The sequence below is a fragment of the Nematolebias whitei genome, chromosome 8 (genome assembly GCF_014905685.2).
Source record: "Nematolebias whitei isolate Nwh7 chromosome 8, NemWhi1, whole genome shotgun sequence".
Classification (NCBI taxonomy): domain Eukaryota; kingdom Metazoa; phylum Chordata; class Actinopteri; order Cyprinodontiformes; family Rivulidae; genus Nematolebias; species Nematolebias whitei.
The window spans coordinates 31,525,283-31,542,231 of record NC_056505.1 but is presented as its reverse complement, the minus strand read 5'-3'; the positions used below and the strand labels follow the sequence as shown (position 1 = coordinate 31,542,231).

The following is a 16,949-nucleotide window of genomic DNA, read 5'->3' as shown; positions in this document are numbered from 1 at the left end:
TTCGGATCACAAGCCCACCTCTCTAACCTCTGCGCCACCACTCCCCCATGTGTACATGTGTCCAGTTAACCACTGTTTTTGTCTGTCCAAACAGGTCTCACTTGTAAATGAGTCTTCGAGGCTCAATGTGATGTATCTGTTTAAATAAAGGTTGAATGAATGAAAAAAGTATAAAAATAATATTAACACTATTAAAGAACAGGTCTTACATATTTATGTTACACAAATAGTTCCAATGCATTAAAGCGACAAATAGAAGACAATTATTTAATAAACATGAGGGTTATGAGGGGGTTCCTGAACCCAAAAAGTTTGAGAACCCCTGGTGTAGAGGTAGGGCAGCCGACTTGGGACCAGAATGTCGCGGTTAGACTCCCAGTCACTCCCACATGTCATGGTGTGTTTGAGCAAGACACCTAATCCCTAATTGCTCACCGGGTGCTTACATAGCTGCCCACTGCTCCACCTGGGTGTATCTCATGTGTCATGGGTTAAATGCAGATAACTAATTCTGCCATTGTATGGGAACATACGATGATGACAATCTCAGACTTCCCTTCCCCCCGACGGAAGCCATAATGAAGGCAAGCCAAATGATCCAGAGAGCAGAGCAAGGAGAGCAAAGACTCACTGAAAGAGCTTCTCTTCTCCCAGCGTGATCCCGCTTCTGGTGAATCTCAGCCTGTAGGGAATGTCACTCTGTACGGAGCAGCCAATCACCACCGGCTGCATGTAAAAGCCTTTCACCACATCAGGCATTCTCACAACTGGGGGATCTGCACAAGGGAGGAAACAAAGGTTAAAGTTGACAGAAAAGATTAATGAGGTGTAAGAAGCCCTGGAGAGTGGCTTTGGTGTGATGTGTCCACAGGGAGGGTGGTTGCTGCCTTGCCTGGAATGATATTGCTGTAGGAAACACTGGACAGCCTCTGGAAGTGGAAACCCATCTCATCATTGCCAGATACCTTGATGAAGAAGCTCTGAGGAGGTGAACGAAACTCCGGGAGAGTCCACAGCCCTTGTAGGCCGAGGTCAGAGGGCAGAGGTACAGGAATTGTGCGTAAGGAGCAACCTGAACCTGACACAAGCTCCACGTGGCTCAGAAAACCTGGGGGCTTCAGGCCTGTACATTTTAATACAACATGAGCTGGAAGTCCTGAGGAAAAAAGAAAAGAATAGATTGGCCTAAAGTCATCTCCAGCACAAATTCTCTGTGAAATCAGATTCAGCCAGCTAACCGAAACCCGTCTGCACCTTTAATTGGTCTCTCTCTGGTGTGGTTAAACTCCAAGACAGGTACAGTAGAAAAACCAGCCCTGAAGTCCAGACTGCTGACACCCGTGACCCTCAGGGTGTGACGCCCGCTGCAGCTTACCTTTACAAACAAAGCACCAGAGTTCAATGATGTAGCTGTCATCAGAAATAAAGTTTTATTGATTCTCCTGAAGGGAAGTACCTTGAGTCTCCAAGTTCCTGGTCTGGGAAACTTAAGGTTGACGACACGAGCAGAGTTGGGAATGTTCAAGAGCTCTGTAAGGCCCTGCTCAACACCAACTTCCCGACCTTTGGAAAGACCAATAAACAAATTATTCAGTGTCATGTGTATTTTATCGATACTTTCACTGAGTAAGAAATTATGGAAAGAGCAAAACTGTGACAACCAAGGGGATCGCTCAGCTCGATTTGTGGCGCCGGACCGCTGAGCGACACCGTGACCTCTCTCAGGCTGGGGTCAAAGGGCACTTCCCATTTATTTTCCTGGGCACGGTCATGGTTGGAAGACAGCAGGTGGACTTTCATGGCCTGAACTGTCTCTTCTACCCACTTTAAAACCTGGCAGAAGAAAAACAGCATTACTATTGAAAGGAAACACGTTAATAAGTGCATGAGGCAAACTGAGAGGATCTGTCCTCAACTTTGAAAGATCCCTTCTTAAGGTTGGCCTTTCCCTAAAAAAAACTTTCCATGCTTTCCCTTCTCTGCTTTTTGTCTTTAGACTTTTCTTTCATTGCAAAAGTATTCCATGGAGAGATTTTACCTAAACAAAGAACAAGCAAAAGAGCTCAGCTGTCAAACTGATAACATACAGTTTTCTGCACTCTCAAGCATCTATTCCCTGAAGAGCGTCTCTCACAGTGGAAGGTTGTCAGGCAGTCGTCCCGCTCCTGCAGCACAGCTTTCATGAATCACACAGCTTGTTCTTCAGAATGAAAGGATTGCTGGCTGTGGGGGCGGGACGGTTGGTGATGTTTTAGAAATAAACTTAAGTATTAAACTGAATATTTATGTATATCATTCTGAGTAAAGATAATTATGAAACGAAACTGGCAGCTGGTGTCCCATTTTTTTTCCAAGGTACAGGTTAAATTTAGGAAGCTAGTTGAGGTCACATTAGGGCTCACTCGTTATTCACTCCAACACCTTAAGCAAAGATTAACCAACAAGCTGAAACAACCACAGACAGGCTGAATGGACTTAATGGGGAAAACAGTCTTTACTTAGAATATTAAGTCTCGGAGGCTCTTGGGAGATTTATACGACAATATAGACGTTCGGTTTTGACAGCTGCTTGACTGTGTAGAAACTTTACTCTGGCATTAATTTCACTTTCTTTTTTGTTTCCTTAGAAATATAACCAGAAGCAGCAGAAGTCATTAACATTTCAATGTCTCGTTTTAGTGGCCACGACTGACCAAATATCTTTCATCTTACACATTTAACAGCAGTCTACTTTCAGTTTTGACTCTAATGAAGAGCCTGAATCTGCAGTGAAGCAGAAATAACATGTACATCTGTGCACCTTTAGGCCAACGGCTACACGTTTTAGGAAGTTTACGCAAAACGAAACAAGAAAAGCCTATAATTTAATTATCAGGCCTCCACTTTTTGTGGATCAATCCCACTGTGTGCTGACAGCAGCTGTTCCCTTTAGCAGTTTTACAACTGGAAACAGCTGTAATGTCTGCCACATGTGCGGCCGTCACCAGCAGAGCAGGAAACTGCTACGAAAAGTCCCACATTTGCCCCAGGATAATGTTTATTCTTTATGGAAGAGAGGAAAGAGGAGTGGGCATTTCTCTGCTCTCAGAACTCAGATAAAAGGAAGTGAAAAGCAGAGATGGGACGACTCACTGTCCAGGCCTCCGTGGCTCTGGAGGAGCATGCTGGGCTCTGAGCCACTCCCTGTTTCAAACAGCCGAAGATCTGAAGTCCTGTGAAACCTCATCCTGCCTGTCTCAGATGAGCAGGCCTTTAACAGGAAGGACTCCCCTCTGTTATTCATAGCAGTGTGACAGATGGGTCAGAGGGAGCAGCAGAAGCTGGAGAAATGTCAAAAGTCTGCTAACTCATCCAGGGACACAAGCTAAGGAAGGAAAATTATGGCACCAGGTTGTGGCTAAACAACCTAAATCTAGACATCTCAGTGGGCAGGGGTCAGTTTAGACTTTACCTAGGTTTAAACACTATAACCACAGACATTTGCTGAGAAAACGTCCCACTACAAATCAAGGGGACCGCACCAGATGGAACCTCTGATCCGTCTCCGCGGGTGTTTGACACAAAGAAGCACTCGCTGTCAGAAATGGCCTGCACCGGAGGAAGGCAGTCCACCAAAGAAGATACATCTGTGCTGGTAACTCGTGCACACCACTGTTGTTGGATCTTAACCTAAATTTTAGTTTATGCTTGAGAACCACGAACGCCCCCTTTAATTCACTACTTCATACACTTAATGAGGAAAGCAGAAGGGCGATGCTGTACACAAGTAGTGCTCCTTTGTAGAGAAAAAGCAGAAACCATTTTAGCTGATTTTAGTCTGCAAATGGTACATGATTATTTAATTGCTATTAACAATAATAAAAAAAAAACGTATTGTTTTGATTTTATATAATTAGCCGGAATTAATTTGTTAAAGGGCTGTTAAAATTTAATTATGTTTTTTCTTTCAGCTGCTCCCTGCTCCAGAGGTCACCACAGCAAACTAACTCGCACAAAGACTTGGCAACTGTTTTTACACCAGATGCCTTTCCTGACACAACCACAGACCACCGAGCTACCACAGCCCTGTGTGTGGAGCAGAGAGCTGCATCTAGGGTTGTCAATAAGTATTTACCAAACTTCCCAGAATCAGCTATTTTTCTTCGTTGCTGTAGCTTTACAGACAACAGATTAATCAAACCCAAAGTTGTCTTTTTAAATCATTAGTCATGAATATTTGTAAACTGTAAGTTGGATAACTGAAGCTTCTTTGTGGACCTCTTTAAAAGTAATCCTCCTGTGTGAAAGCAAACACAACGGCTTTCATAATATATTATGTATTATCTGTATATTTATATAATGTATATTTATGTATACAATATTATTATTCATAATATAACAGAGCACTTTGCTCTTAGACTGCAGGTTTACTTTTGGTTCCTAGAGTTTCCAAGAGCGGAATGGGAGGAAGATCTTTCACTTATCAGGCTCCTCTCTTGTGGAACCAACTTCCAGTTTCTGTCTGTAAGGCTGACACATTGTCCAGTTTTAAGACTTTCCTTTTTGATAAATTAGTCGGTTTGGTTTCCTGAACTATTCCTTATCTATACTTATCTATAATTCTATAACCTTAGACTACAGGAAAACAAATTGACATAATTTCATCAAATGAACAGTTACAAATACATACAAATGAATAGTTTGTATTTATAATTGTTCTTTCTTAACATGTGATTCTGTCTTTTTGTCTTTCCTCCTAGAGAAAACCTGATGGCCTCCATCCTGGACCTGCCATTGTGTATCTGTTCCTCTCAAACCCAGCTGGTTGAAGCAGATGGTCGCTTGTCCTGAGCCTGGTTCTGCTAAAAGTTTCTTCCTCACGAGAAAGTTTTTCCTTTCCACTGTTTCCTTCATGTTTGCTCAAGATAAGAGTTCTGTGATGGAGTGAAACTCAAAGCAGTCTGCTCCTCAGATAAATAATGTTATTAACTTACTTTTTATGTTTATGAATGTTTCTGTTCAGTGCCCTGAGATGATTTCTGTTGTGACTTGGCGCTATAAAAATAAACTGAATTTAATTGAATAATGCTGAATCTAAAAAAAAATCCAAGTCCTCCTTTATAATCAGTGTTGTATGTTCTTAATAATTATGAGTGGCATCACTATAAAAAGTACAAACATCTGTCCATGTATGACAGTGCATGTTGTTTTAATGCACACTCCAACCAGTCAAATGTAAAACGAGTGTTACGTTGAGATGACAATGAGCTGTTGTGTGAGAAGTTGCCACCAAGCATCTGTGGTGGTAGAAGGAAACAATTACAGGTCATATCCTGGGATTAGAGAGTCTCTCCACGTCCCCCTGGGAGAACATTAAAAAAACACTGTATACTTTATTTGGCTGCGCATTTTTATTCTGCTATTAAAGACAAATATTGTTCAATTTGTTTGAATTCTGAGGATTTCAGGGGTGGAAGAGTTTGCATCAGTTTCTAAAGCTTATTCCACCCATGAAAGGTTTAACACAGGTTAATGTAAGACATGATATGTGAGTATCCATGTGTTGTTAATACACTGAGGATATGTCGAAATGCTTTAGCCAATAGAAAGTCATCTGTGGTTGTAGTGTGAGGGCAAGTCTCCTAATTCTGCATCACAAAAGCAACATTCAGACTTTCTTTAAACAGCTGCAGGATTACAGGGTGATAATGAACTGAGCTGCCCCAGCCCATGTATACTTCTCTACACGCACGCATGACATGACAGGAAACAGAGCCACACACACACACATGAAACCCTGCGAGTTCAGAGGTTCAGTGGGCCAATGGTGCTCAGAGCTGCTCAGCCATCTCCTGTATGGACATGCAGGATATCAAAAGGAAACTGGCTTCGTCTCTATCGGACTGGGAAGTGAGCCGTGCTGTCTTTGGCCCAAGAGACAGGGCTTCTGTTACACGCTGCCTCTGATAGAAAAGAATCACAGAGCGTATCGGACGAACAGGAGGCTTAATATCAGCGGTGAAATCGTTTTGATTACGCTGAATAAATTATAGCATCTGCAGTCAAAGAAGCTTTGTGCTCGTTTTTCTCCTGTTCTTTTCCAGTCTGAGGTAATATACACAAAGGATGGACAGCTGTGAGTAACTCTGCTCAGAATTTGTTGCTAAAAATAGTTCTGCGAATAAAACATGCAACAACAAAAAAAGGTCCTAATTAAAAGTCGTATCGTTGGCGTATGGCGGCTCCAGGGTCTGCTAAACACTCACGAACGTCTTTTGTTGAAAAAGGGACTCTCATTTATCTTTAGAGTGCCTTTGAGTGGTTCTTTAAGAGCAGACCCCACCTTTCCTGTTTTCTGTCCCTTCTTGTTTACATAAGGTTTGGAAGAATCAGCAACCAGAAAGTGCTTTTCTTCCATCCTTCACCAGCTTTTGTGGGCATCAGCTCTTTATGTTCAAAGAGCTGGGCAGCTGCTGAACGTTGACATACGACTAGAGATTAGGCAATAAAGCTTTAAAACAGCTTTAATGCAGACATTCTTAAAAAGCCACGGTCCTAACAAAGATTGATTGTTACTAATTGCGTTGAAGGCCACAGTTTCCTGCTCTCACCTCGTTAACCTGCTGCTTGTCCAGGTGAAAGATTTGACCTGAGGAGGTGGCAGCAATCTCCTCGTACGCTCTGTAGCCAGGCTGGGAGCGGTCCCCGCAGTCCCCGGTCAGCACAAACACAACCTTAGGACAAAGAGGGCAAAACGTAGACAGGTAAATGTTTTTACTGACTCAAAGTGACACAAATGCTCACTGTCATGGTTCATGTAACAGTATGGGTTGGGGGAACTTTTTTTATTTTGTTATCTCGCCGTTGGGGAACATCTCTGTAATCCAGATCTTTAAATAGTCATTGTATTCTTAAACTTCTGGTAGTATCTACTGAACTGATCAACATCCTTACTGGATAACCCAGTTCTAATCATAATCACATGTTTTGCTTGCTTTTTCCAAGCATTAACATTAGGGATGCACGATATTGGATTTTTGGCCGATACGTTAGAGCTACTTACAGAGACTACATAGCTTTCTCTACTGTGGAATTAAAATACTACATTATTCTGCATGGTCTTTGTCAATCTGGCCTGCTGCCAAATACGGATGCCAAAAAGGGGTCTGGAAATGATGTAACACTTCAACTTGGGTTATGTTTAATGTCAAATTTATTCATGATATTTAATCTCTCTAACACAATGACAACACTCGAACAGTGCAAATTCGTAAATTTTCACAAATCTAAACTCAAAGGCGTGCGTGACGTCATAATGTTGTGCTGACGCTGCAGCCATCCTTGTCATGGGGTTGCCATACAAAAACAGTGCCTTTTATACATACATATGTATATGTACTCTAGCACCTTTTATATCTGTGAGTTATTTTGATGGAATGGCCGATATTTAACTTTATCGCAAATATTGGCCAATACCAATACCATGCCGATAATATTTCATCCTTAATTAATATGCTGTAAAAATATGTAATCATTAGCTAAGCACTGATATTTAGTCTTTACAGAAGTTATTTATGAGATTTAGTAATCGTCACAACTTTATCCCAGTTTGGGTGTACCTGTGACTGACGGAGCTGCACCAGGCGCAGGACCTCTTGTTTCAGCCGGTAGTCTTTGGCCCTGGCATCAGTGAAGACGTAGATGAAGGATCCAGGCAGAGACACCTCCAGGGCTGTCTTTATAGCTCCTATACTCATCTCAGGGCAGTCGCCCCCACCCTGTAGGACACAAACACACTGTCACATACTGTGGAATGGAGTCAACTCTAATTATTGCTTTTTTTAAAAACTTGTTTTTAGGTTTGTGTTGCACTTTGTGTTGAGAGTTTGTATGGGAGTCCATCATTATTGGAGGGACTTGTTTGCTCCTGTTACACGTCAATATTTAAAATATGGTCTAAAGAAACATTAATGAGCCTCTGGAGAAGATAGGGATAAAAACTAATAAGCTAGAAGTGAATACATTAAATAAACTGGACTTCTTCTGAAGTTGTGCAACTGTTCCACTTCATTACTTCATTAGAACATTTGAATCACCCAGTTCATCCCCGAGGCTGCACACAGCAGTTCTAGTTACAGGTACTGTAAGTTTGCGTGTTTTCTTTCCCACCTGGACAAACAGTTCTCGAAGATCCTGCTGGAACTTCTTTGGATCGGTGGTGATGGATACAGGTCCGATATCTATGAGGTGATAAAAGTCTACATCACAAACATGTCACCAGAAAAGTTCTCCCCTCCCTTATAGTAAAAGTAATCAGTTGAGATCCTCTCTAAGGTACCATATTTTCCATACGTAAGGCGCACCGGATTATAAGGCGCATTAAGCGAAACAAGTTCATTTTGACAGATTTTTGGGCACCGTGTACCACATAAAAAAGGTTTGAGGCCAGTAAGCACAACCAGAATTAATACATAAGGTACACCAGATTATAAAAGCTCCCACAGAATCAGGCGTACTTCAGTCCCCGGAGGTCCGCGCGTACTGGATTAGACTTGAAACGGATGCCTGCAAGGCATGTCTGCGCAAAGATCAATTTTTACGACCACGTACGTGTACTCGTACTCGATGTTGCACAATAAACTGCCCGGTGATGGACTGTTTTGTACACAACACCAATGTATTAAAATCCCTTCTTCATCCCTGATCTGGTTTAATGGCATTTTCTTTAGTTTTTTTTCCAAGAGGAAGCGATCTCTTCCTCCTCGTCTGTTGACGCCATGACTGAAATTGTAAGAAATTAAGGAATTTCTCATGAGAGAATTGAAATCAGGTCCAGCGTGGCTGCGGGAGGGTCTGGAGATTTCTTGATGGACCAGTCTGTTGTGTGGGCTGCAGGGCCAGCGCTCCCTGTTTTGTTTTTTTATAACTTTTTATTAACAACATATAAACACAGCACCACTGCTCCTGGGCTGCCAGCTCTCCTTTTATTTTTTTTTATTTTTGCGACCTGTCAATCAATCCAGTAGACGTATCAGCAAATGACCAATCGGTGACCTCAATTTGTCCCGAAGGTAAACGCCCCTTGCCTGCAGAGCTGAGCTGCAGTCCATCAGGGTGTACGCTCAAGTATGAAGTCTCAAACATCTGTGGACTATGTGCGCTGTGTCTGCGCGGCTCACGGTACGCCCGAGCACGAGTCTGTGGGAGCCACTGTCGATTTTTGAGAAAATCAAAAGATGTTAAATGCGCCTTATAGTCCGAAAAATACAGTAATAGTTTCCTGCTAAACTTTCCTTCCACCCAAACAACTGCTTTACTTTGTCTTAAAAATTCAAGAAAAATCAAGTGTAGTTGTTTCCTCTCGGCAGACTGCATCCACGCATGTACCAGTGACAACAAAGATTTATTTTTCTCAGCTCAGTGGGGCCTCTAAACAAATGTCTACAAAATCTAAGCCCCTGATAAGAAACAGCCCAATTCTGAACCTAAACCTGAGTGACGTCCTGCTGCCTCCGTGCAAAATGTGGCTCTAATTTGCACGCAGCAGAAGAAAAGATAAATGAGCAGACAAAACGTTCGTGTTGGGGATTTGTTTAAAACAAATCAGTGAAATGTGGCCAATGCGTGGAGGAAGACAGAGTTATGCCTTTCTGCTGTGGCGCTCAGTGTTTTTTAAGTGTGGGCGACTTCCTCAGGTCTTAAGGCGAAGCAGAGTGAAGTGTGATGGCTGAGAGCTGGTCATCTGATGAACACCATGTTCTCTGATGGTCATTCAGTGCAGCCTGAAACATCAGCAATGAATCTACTGTTCTTGTAAAAACACACATAATTGTAACAAACAGTCTTATTGTTAAAGTTGTTACAGAAAAGGCCTCATCAGATGGAGTGGAGTCTTGTGATTTCAATGTCTCTGTGATGTTATCCCAGCTGTCGAACACCCTGTGACCTGTCTGTGTGAGGCCAATGATGAAGAGCTTGCAGACATGTTGAGCTGATGCTCATTCATGATTTAATTTAGCTGCCTTTCAAGTCCCTGCCTCCTCCTCCTCCTCCTTGGTGCCTGTAAAACACTGACAGCACTGTCACGTCTTTGTTTGCCAGCCACGGGAGCTTCTTTGCAATCCTGGAAGTTTACAATGTCCTGAGGGTGCAGGGCACATTAAACAGCATGTGTGGTGGCCCCCACCACTACCTGCTCCCCTCCAGGCTATCTGAACTGGGGGGCTCTGAGGGTTTTCCGGAGGGTGAAGGAGTGGTGTGGGGTAAGTTTGGAAGGAAGGTGGGATGGGGGGGTGATTGGGGCAAATTACACATGTGCTTCTCATCAGTGCACAAACAGAACTGGAGCGCTCTTATTTTCTGACTGAAGCGTTTATAAACTGGACAGAAGTTTACCTGGAACTACCAAACTCCAGAAGAGAAATTCTCTTCTTTTTTCTGGAGTCTGTGTGTGTGTGTGTGGGTGGGGGGGGGGGGGGGGGGGGGGGGGGGTTATTGCACTGCTCCATGAAAACTAGACATCAGTGAGAACTGCAAAGCAGCACCACATGTGCAACACTTTTCATGTGTGTCACTTTTTCTGTGACTTTTCTCAAGAAAAAAAAAGTAACTGATAGTGACAGAACATGTCTAATGGGGGGGGGGGGGGGGATGTAAAAACAGAAACTATGAGCAACAGTGTGACCTGAATATCCAAACGTCTATAACTTTTGTTAGAAGACTTTCACATAAATTCATTCACAGAACCACAAAGGTGCACGCTCCTCTCTATCTTGTCGGGGTGGACAGTACCTGGGTCGTGGAAGGGAACCAGGACAAAGTTCTTGATAGGTCTGGTCCTCCTGCTGAGGGTCTTCTCCAGGATCCGCGAGGCTCCCTCGATCACCTGTTTCAGGTCGTCGTACATGGAGCCGGTTACATCGAACACAAAAGCCAGCGTGGAGGCGCTGTCAGCGGGTTCATCCCCCTCCTCGGTCCGTGGGGGCACCGTGGGGTCTGCCAGGAGCCCGTGCGCGCTCATCAGGAGCGCCAAGACAAGGCGCTTCAAAAAGGCACCGGTCATTTCCCCCCCTTTACTTTTACTGCATCTGTGCGCCGGAATAAAATGAGTCACATAAACCAAACAAAAAAAATAAGTTTTAAATTTAAAATCCACTTAAAACGAGTCTGTGGCTTCTTCAGGTGTGTGAAAAAGTTACTTTTGGAACAACGCGGCTCGGCTGAAGCAGCAAAATCCCGCAAGAAACTGAAGAGGATCCGTGCGTAAAAGTTTGGAGGAGCTGGCTGCGCGCTGGAGACCCCCAGGAGGGCGGCTGCTCTGACGCTTCAAACGGGGGCGGAGATGGGTATTAAAAGGTTCCCAACCTGCTTTTTTTCCTGTGCGCGTGAGAGTGTGAAACTCGACACTGTGACTACGAGGGTTGATCCAGCATCTCCCTCCATTCTGTTGAATGTTCCTTGTAAATCTGGCTGCGACTGTTTTAAACAGCTTTGCGCACATTAAGTGGATCTGGAGTCATGGACGCGCGGGGAATATTGTCTTAGTGACAGGCTCCTCTTTAAAAATAACCCTGGTTTATATTCAGCATGACACCTGTCTAATTTTACCCAGGAGCTCAGGCTGAGAACCACCTCGTGCTCGTTGCTCATGGGCAGAAATGTTGCACATCAAACATGTCAAAAAGCTGTTTATAAAATGACGTAACTTCTATAAGACTTAACAGATGAGCGTATTTACAAGACCTTATCATTTGTTTCTAAAAGCTGGTTGAGTAGAAAAATTGTAGACAAGAAGCTGGTTGACTTAGAAGTACACTTGTGTTTTACTGCACTTTTTTTTATAACATGCTGCAAATACAAAAAGAATCATGGATTTCAAAGAACACAACAGTCTCCAGTCACAGTTCATCTCCATTTTCACTTCCATCTGCGCTCGATGGCAAGAAAATAAAAATAATACAGAAACTTTGAGGAAATGCTGTAAGCTCTGCAAACTCACATCCCACTTTTAAACAGTTCACTGTTCATCCAGACTGAGTTAAGACTCTGTGTTGCACCGAATAACAGTCTAAACCTTGATGCACCACGGTGCATTCAAGGACCTGAAACAGTTCCCGTTTCCACTACTACCTGTGCAACCTTGGACTATGTACTCAAGGTGAGATGTTCATCAGGGGCAATTTAAAATTCTACAAATAAACATTTGAGTGAAAATCCTTAAGCTTCTTCAAATTATTCAAAATTTTGTAATTCAAAAAAGAAATATGAGAAACTAAAACATGATAACATAATTATCAGCCACTTAAATGCATTTTATTCTGTGCTCTTGTACTAAACTGATAAATGACATTAATAAACGAGTAAATTATAACTTGCATAAGGCATAAACTATCAGTGAAACATCAAAGTGCACAGAAATAAATAATCTAAGTATGAAATAAAGGCATCATTACATGCTCTGGTCTCACACTGGACAAATATCAAGGAGACAATTGCAACAACAGCGCTCGCAAAAACTTTACAGCCACAGCTGATGTCTTGTTTGGAGCTCCATGACCAGGGCTTTGTGTTTGTGAAGGAGGGGCGCGATGCTCTGAAAAGAAACACTAAAGCTCCATTCTCATGTAAAGCTGAGAGAATTCGCTGTGTTGTTTTGTTGTGTCATTCAGGATATGTGTGACGGCCAACACTCATGCTAACAGGGAGAACAAAACACAACAGGGTGCCCAGAATGGCTAACGTAATAAAATAATGTATAAAAAGCTGCTACTTAAACATCCTTTTTTAAACAAGCCATGATTTGAAGAGTTAAAACAAGTCAGGGTGTGACAAAAGAAACTATCCAACAATAATATTGAAAAATACAGTGAAAAACATTTCAGCACGTTCGATAAAAATAAAACTTCATTCCAGATTTATGAGGAAATTCTCATAAACGCAGCAAAGCAGAAAATAAATTACCATATTTACAGTATGTAATGTACAATATACTGCTTTGGAACTTGAAGGTGTGTTCACGCCATCACTCAGTCCCACATGGATCCAGACTGAGCTCTAAAGTCTTGGTGTGGTGGTGAAGCAGCAGCACGGCTCCTCTGAGCGCCTCACGCACACCCCATGCACGAGGACAAGAAGCACAGAGCAGGATTCACTTCCTCAGATCGTCCATGTCACTTGCAGAGACGTTGTCCACAACACTCAGAAGAGTGCACGGTGCAACACAGCTGTCGAAGCACTGATGGATGATGGGAGGTGCACTGGCATGTTTAAATTTACTGTAACGTCAGAGATGGGTTTTTTTTTTTTTTACTATCCTTACTGGAAATGTAGATGAACAGCTTGACACTTGTGGTGCTGATGTATGAAGACCTCTTCTACGTGATCGGGACAAACGATGTCTCCTCCCTTTACAGATGTGATGGTGCTGTGTTGGCGTGTAACGGGCAGGAGGACGCTGAACTGGACCCATCTGAGGAGTTAACAGATGGGTTACGGTATGGACAGTAGTGTCATGATGCCGGCCGTGTTCATAGCAGGCAAGATAACTGAACAGAGCTTTAATATGAATACATACAGTATGTTTTCACAAGCTCGCTTCACAGTTGACAGAACACGGCGCAGGATGTCAGCAACAATTGGCAGCAGCCAGTGCATTACATTAGGCAGTGAGATGTGAGGACTGTCTCACTCCACCCAGCACTGCCAGACTATTATACTGCCAGTAAACAAGTGGCACATTTGAATAATTCAAAGAAACAAACTGAAAGCGCAAAGTGGCTTCCACGCTTTAATTTCAGCCAAAAGATTTTCTTTTTATTCTTTGCTCTGCTGAAATATAAATTACACAGTATTAACAAATATGAAGCATGACCTGGGACTGAAGAACATTCCCAAGATGAGCAGTGCACATGCATGCCATCACGCCCCTCACTCACCTTACATTCCTACACAAGTCCATCATAGAGCGACAGCGCTTGAACAATAGAGGGGTCTGCCTTTGAACCTTCCTGAAACTCCTGCAGAGTCAGCTTCCCGTCTGCGTTCTGCAACGTGAAACAAAATGAAACTGAAGCCCTGTGAAGTTTCACTGAGAAATACCAGCAGGGGGCAAAGGAGTCACTCAGACTCCTGCAGGCCCTGTTTTGGGCTGACAAACTGATCTTGAGTTCAGTGAACTTGGACAATAGCCACTCTCCTGTACAAATCACAGAGTGCTGCACAGTCCGAGCTGTGAGCAGATCCTGGCAGTGGTGAGCTAATAAACACACCAGTCCAGCCTGCACACTATCATCTTTCACCAACGCTGAGCAGATTCTGAGTGCTGATGGAGTGGAGGGGCTAGTGGCTATAAATGATGTGTAGGCAGAATTAATGACACTAATACTGCTCCAGACAACAGCTCCAAACTTAACAGTTTCTATTTTAACGCCTCACGGGTGGCAACAAAGGAAGACTCAGTCCTATGAATGAGAATCTAATAACTAGTGCTGCATTCCTGATACCAGCTACAGTTTTATGATTAATAATACATCCTGTGTAACATTACTGTCTTTGATATCAGAACACTAACCTTGTCCATCATAGCAAAGATACGGTCCACTCGCTTCTCTGGTGTGTTTTCTTCCTCTGGCAGCTCCACAGTGTTCCCCTAAAATATCATGATTACAAGCGAGGCCATTCAAGCAATTCAGGGTGACAAACAGGACGAAGAGAAAAACGTACCACCATCTGATATATCGCATCCACGATGTTCAGCATTTCGTCACGGGTTATGTAGCCGTCATTGTCCAGATCATACAGCTTAAAAGCCCCTAAGGAAAGAAAATATTAAAATATAGAAGTTTTACAGCAACACAGAGAAGGCTCGCATGACTTTAAATATTTAGATATTATGACTTAAAAATATAAGAGTGAAGATTTTGGGTAAGTACTGATGTTTTTATTAAAGCCACTTTTTCCCAAAAATCTATAGTTTTAAGAGTTTAAAGACAAGCCCGTCTTGTGAAAAACAGCTGTATCTGAGTAACAATCTTTAATTTTCTGTTATTTGGAGAACGCCTGCACTCTTCCACATATATCACATGATAATCAAACCTGAATAAAAAACCTAAAAACTTTTTTTAAGAGTACATTTCCATCTTCTTACATCTGAGCTTCTCATCCAGAGTCCCCCGAGACGTCACTGACAGGGCCTGGATGAACTCAGAAAACTCTATGCGTCCATCCTAGACAACGACAAAACACACGAGCAGAGAGTGATGGGAAATCATCCTGGAACAAGACGAACACCTCGTTTATTTTTAGCTGTAACTGTATTTTACAAAGCTCCTTGTGTTTCCTTCTTGGTGTCCTTTGTGCTGAAAATGGGGCCAGACGTTTGCTCCAAGTGAGCTGCTATTTTTGCCCCACACCTGGCCCTCTCTGGAGGCTGAAATGTGTCACCGCTGGTCATTAGTGAGACGGATTCTCCCAAACCTACACTTCACCAACACAAGCAGTGTGTACTGGTGGCAGAGCTGTTATGCAGCTTCCAAACGTCCAGATCATTCTGTCTGACAAGACGAAAACCATCCTTCTATATTCATTTTCATTTGAACTTTAGTACAACAGAAAAACACCCATTTTTTTTATTTAACTTCTCAGTATTGTGCTCTTTGGTATTTCTCAGATAAAATACTAAGACAAAATATTTGGTTAAAACAGCTGAGGACAGTGTGACCTCCACAAGTTTCTGCTTTTCATGTGGGGGTGGGGGAAGTGCACTCTGGAGTCCAGAGGTCAGCTAACTTTATCTATACTAGACATCTGCCCGTCACAAAATGCTGAGGTCGAGTAATACCGATTACATAAGCCACAAAAACTGTTAAGATCAATGCATTCTCTAACTATGGAGCGCCTAACGCTAATGAGAGTTACAGATAAGTGTCTGATGTTGGAAGTGGGGGGGTCATCTGATATCTCTGACACAAAGCCACTTATCTGGAGTCAGCAAAACAGGGGGCTCCAGTATGGGAGAGTTTTCTCCAGGGGCTCACCAACAACCCAGGAGCTGCTCACTTATAGCCGGTCCACCTACAAGCAATTTGAATAATCATGTGCAGATGACATGGGGGGGGTTACCTCACACTAATGTACAACCATGGGTCGGCCTTGTTAAAACACACTTTGTCATCAAGCGCTGACATTCTTAGGGGATGTCTCCACACAAAAAGACAAAGTTTGATTCTACTAAAAGGGTCAATAAAAAAAACCTCCATCTATTAAACAAGGTAAAAATAAGAGTCTGCTTATGGTTAGTTTTATAGAGGCACATAATCTATATTAGACTTGATTAAAAAGTGAGCAATCCTGTAAACTAAAATATCTGTAATGTTGAAAGAATCAGTAGTAGGATGTTAGGAAATGATATTTGACGGATTTTGTTCTCAAACTTCATTGATCCCAAAATGTCACAAAGTTAAGCAAAGTACACAAAATATATTTTTACAAATACTGAAAATACTGTTGATTTAAAAATGTTAATGAATACTGTGTTGATAATTCTCATTTGTTTGGAACATATTTTTTATTGGGTTGGGTTCCTATTTACAATTTTCGATCAACTTATGACAAATACTTCCTATTCTATTTTCAGAATAATTTATTTACAAAAGTGAAAGCATAAACTAAAATGACTGACAGAAATAGTCTTGTTGTTAACATGTTGGTTTGTTTTCATGCCCATCTGCTCACTACAGACTCGTGTTCGGGCTGCTGTTTACTACATCCTATTATTTTACATTATTAGTGTTTAGCGTATATCTTAGCTCATTTAGCATATATCTTGGATCCTTGTGTACTGTTTCTTTTTATACTTCATTTTTTTGCTATTTTTGGGTGTAAGTGGGACCCTGTGTACACAATTTTGTTCCACTGAATGACAATAAAGAACATTGAACCTTGTTTGGTTTATTTTGAACGTTAACTACTGT

General features: G+C 42.3%; 2 protein-coding genes across 2 annotated transcripts in view; both read right to left on the bottom strand.

Annotated features, from left to right (window-relative positions):
• The window catches only part of hmcn2 (hemicentin 2), a 53,486-nt gene extending 42,445 nt beyond the window's left edge, over nucleotides 1-11,041 (bottom strand). The window contains exons 1-9 of the mRNA XM_037680703.1: nucleotides 10,771-11,041; nucleotides 8,149-8,219; nucleotides 7,599-7,757; nucleotides 6,591-6,713; nucleotides 1,662-1,833; nucleotides 1,457-1,563; nucleotides 1,255-1,375; nucleotides 893-1,156; nucleotides 632-776 (exon numbers count right to left, since the gene is read on the bottom strand). Of these exons, the coding sequence (XP_037536631.1) occupies nucleotides 632-776; nucleotides 893-1,156; nucleotides 1,255-1,375; nucleotides 1,457-1,563; nucleotides 1,662-1,833; nucleotides 6,591-6,713; nucleotides 7,599-7,757; nucleotides 8,149-8,219; nucleotides 10,771-11,041 (1,433 nt within the window). The remainder of the gene's footprint in view (nucleotides 1-631; nucleotides 777-892; nucleotides 1,157-1,254; nucleotides 1,376-1,456; nucleotides 1,564-1,661; nucleotides 1,834-6,590; nucleotides 6,714-7,598; nucleotides 7,758-8,148; nucleotides 8,220-10,770) is intronic.
• Nucleotides 11,042-13,240: 2,199 nt separating this feature from the next.
• The window catches only part of LOC119414070 (neuronal calcium sensor 1), a 14,618-nt gene continuing 10,909 nt past the window's right edge, over nucleotides 13,241-16,949 (bottom strand). Inside the window, exons 6-10 of the mRNA XM_037681189.1 lie at nucleotides 15,125-15,203; nucleotides 14,701-14,789; nucleotides 14,549-14,626; nucleotides 13,914-14,021; nucleotides 13,241-13,447 (exon numbers count right to left, since the gene is read on the bottom strand). Of these exons, the coding sequence (XP_037537117.1) occupies nucleotides 13,923-14,021; nucleotides 14,549-14,626; nucleotides 14,701-14,789; nucleotides 15,125-15,203 (345 nt within the window). The 3' untranslated portion in view covers nucleotides 13,241-13,447; nucleotides 13,914-13,922. The remainder of the gene's footprint in view (nucleotides 13,448-13,913; nucleotides 14,022-14,548; nucleotides 14,627-14,700; nucleotides 14,790-15,124; nucleotides 15,204-16,949) is intronic.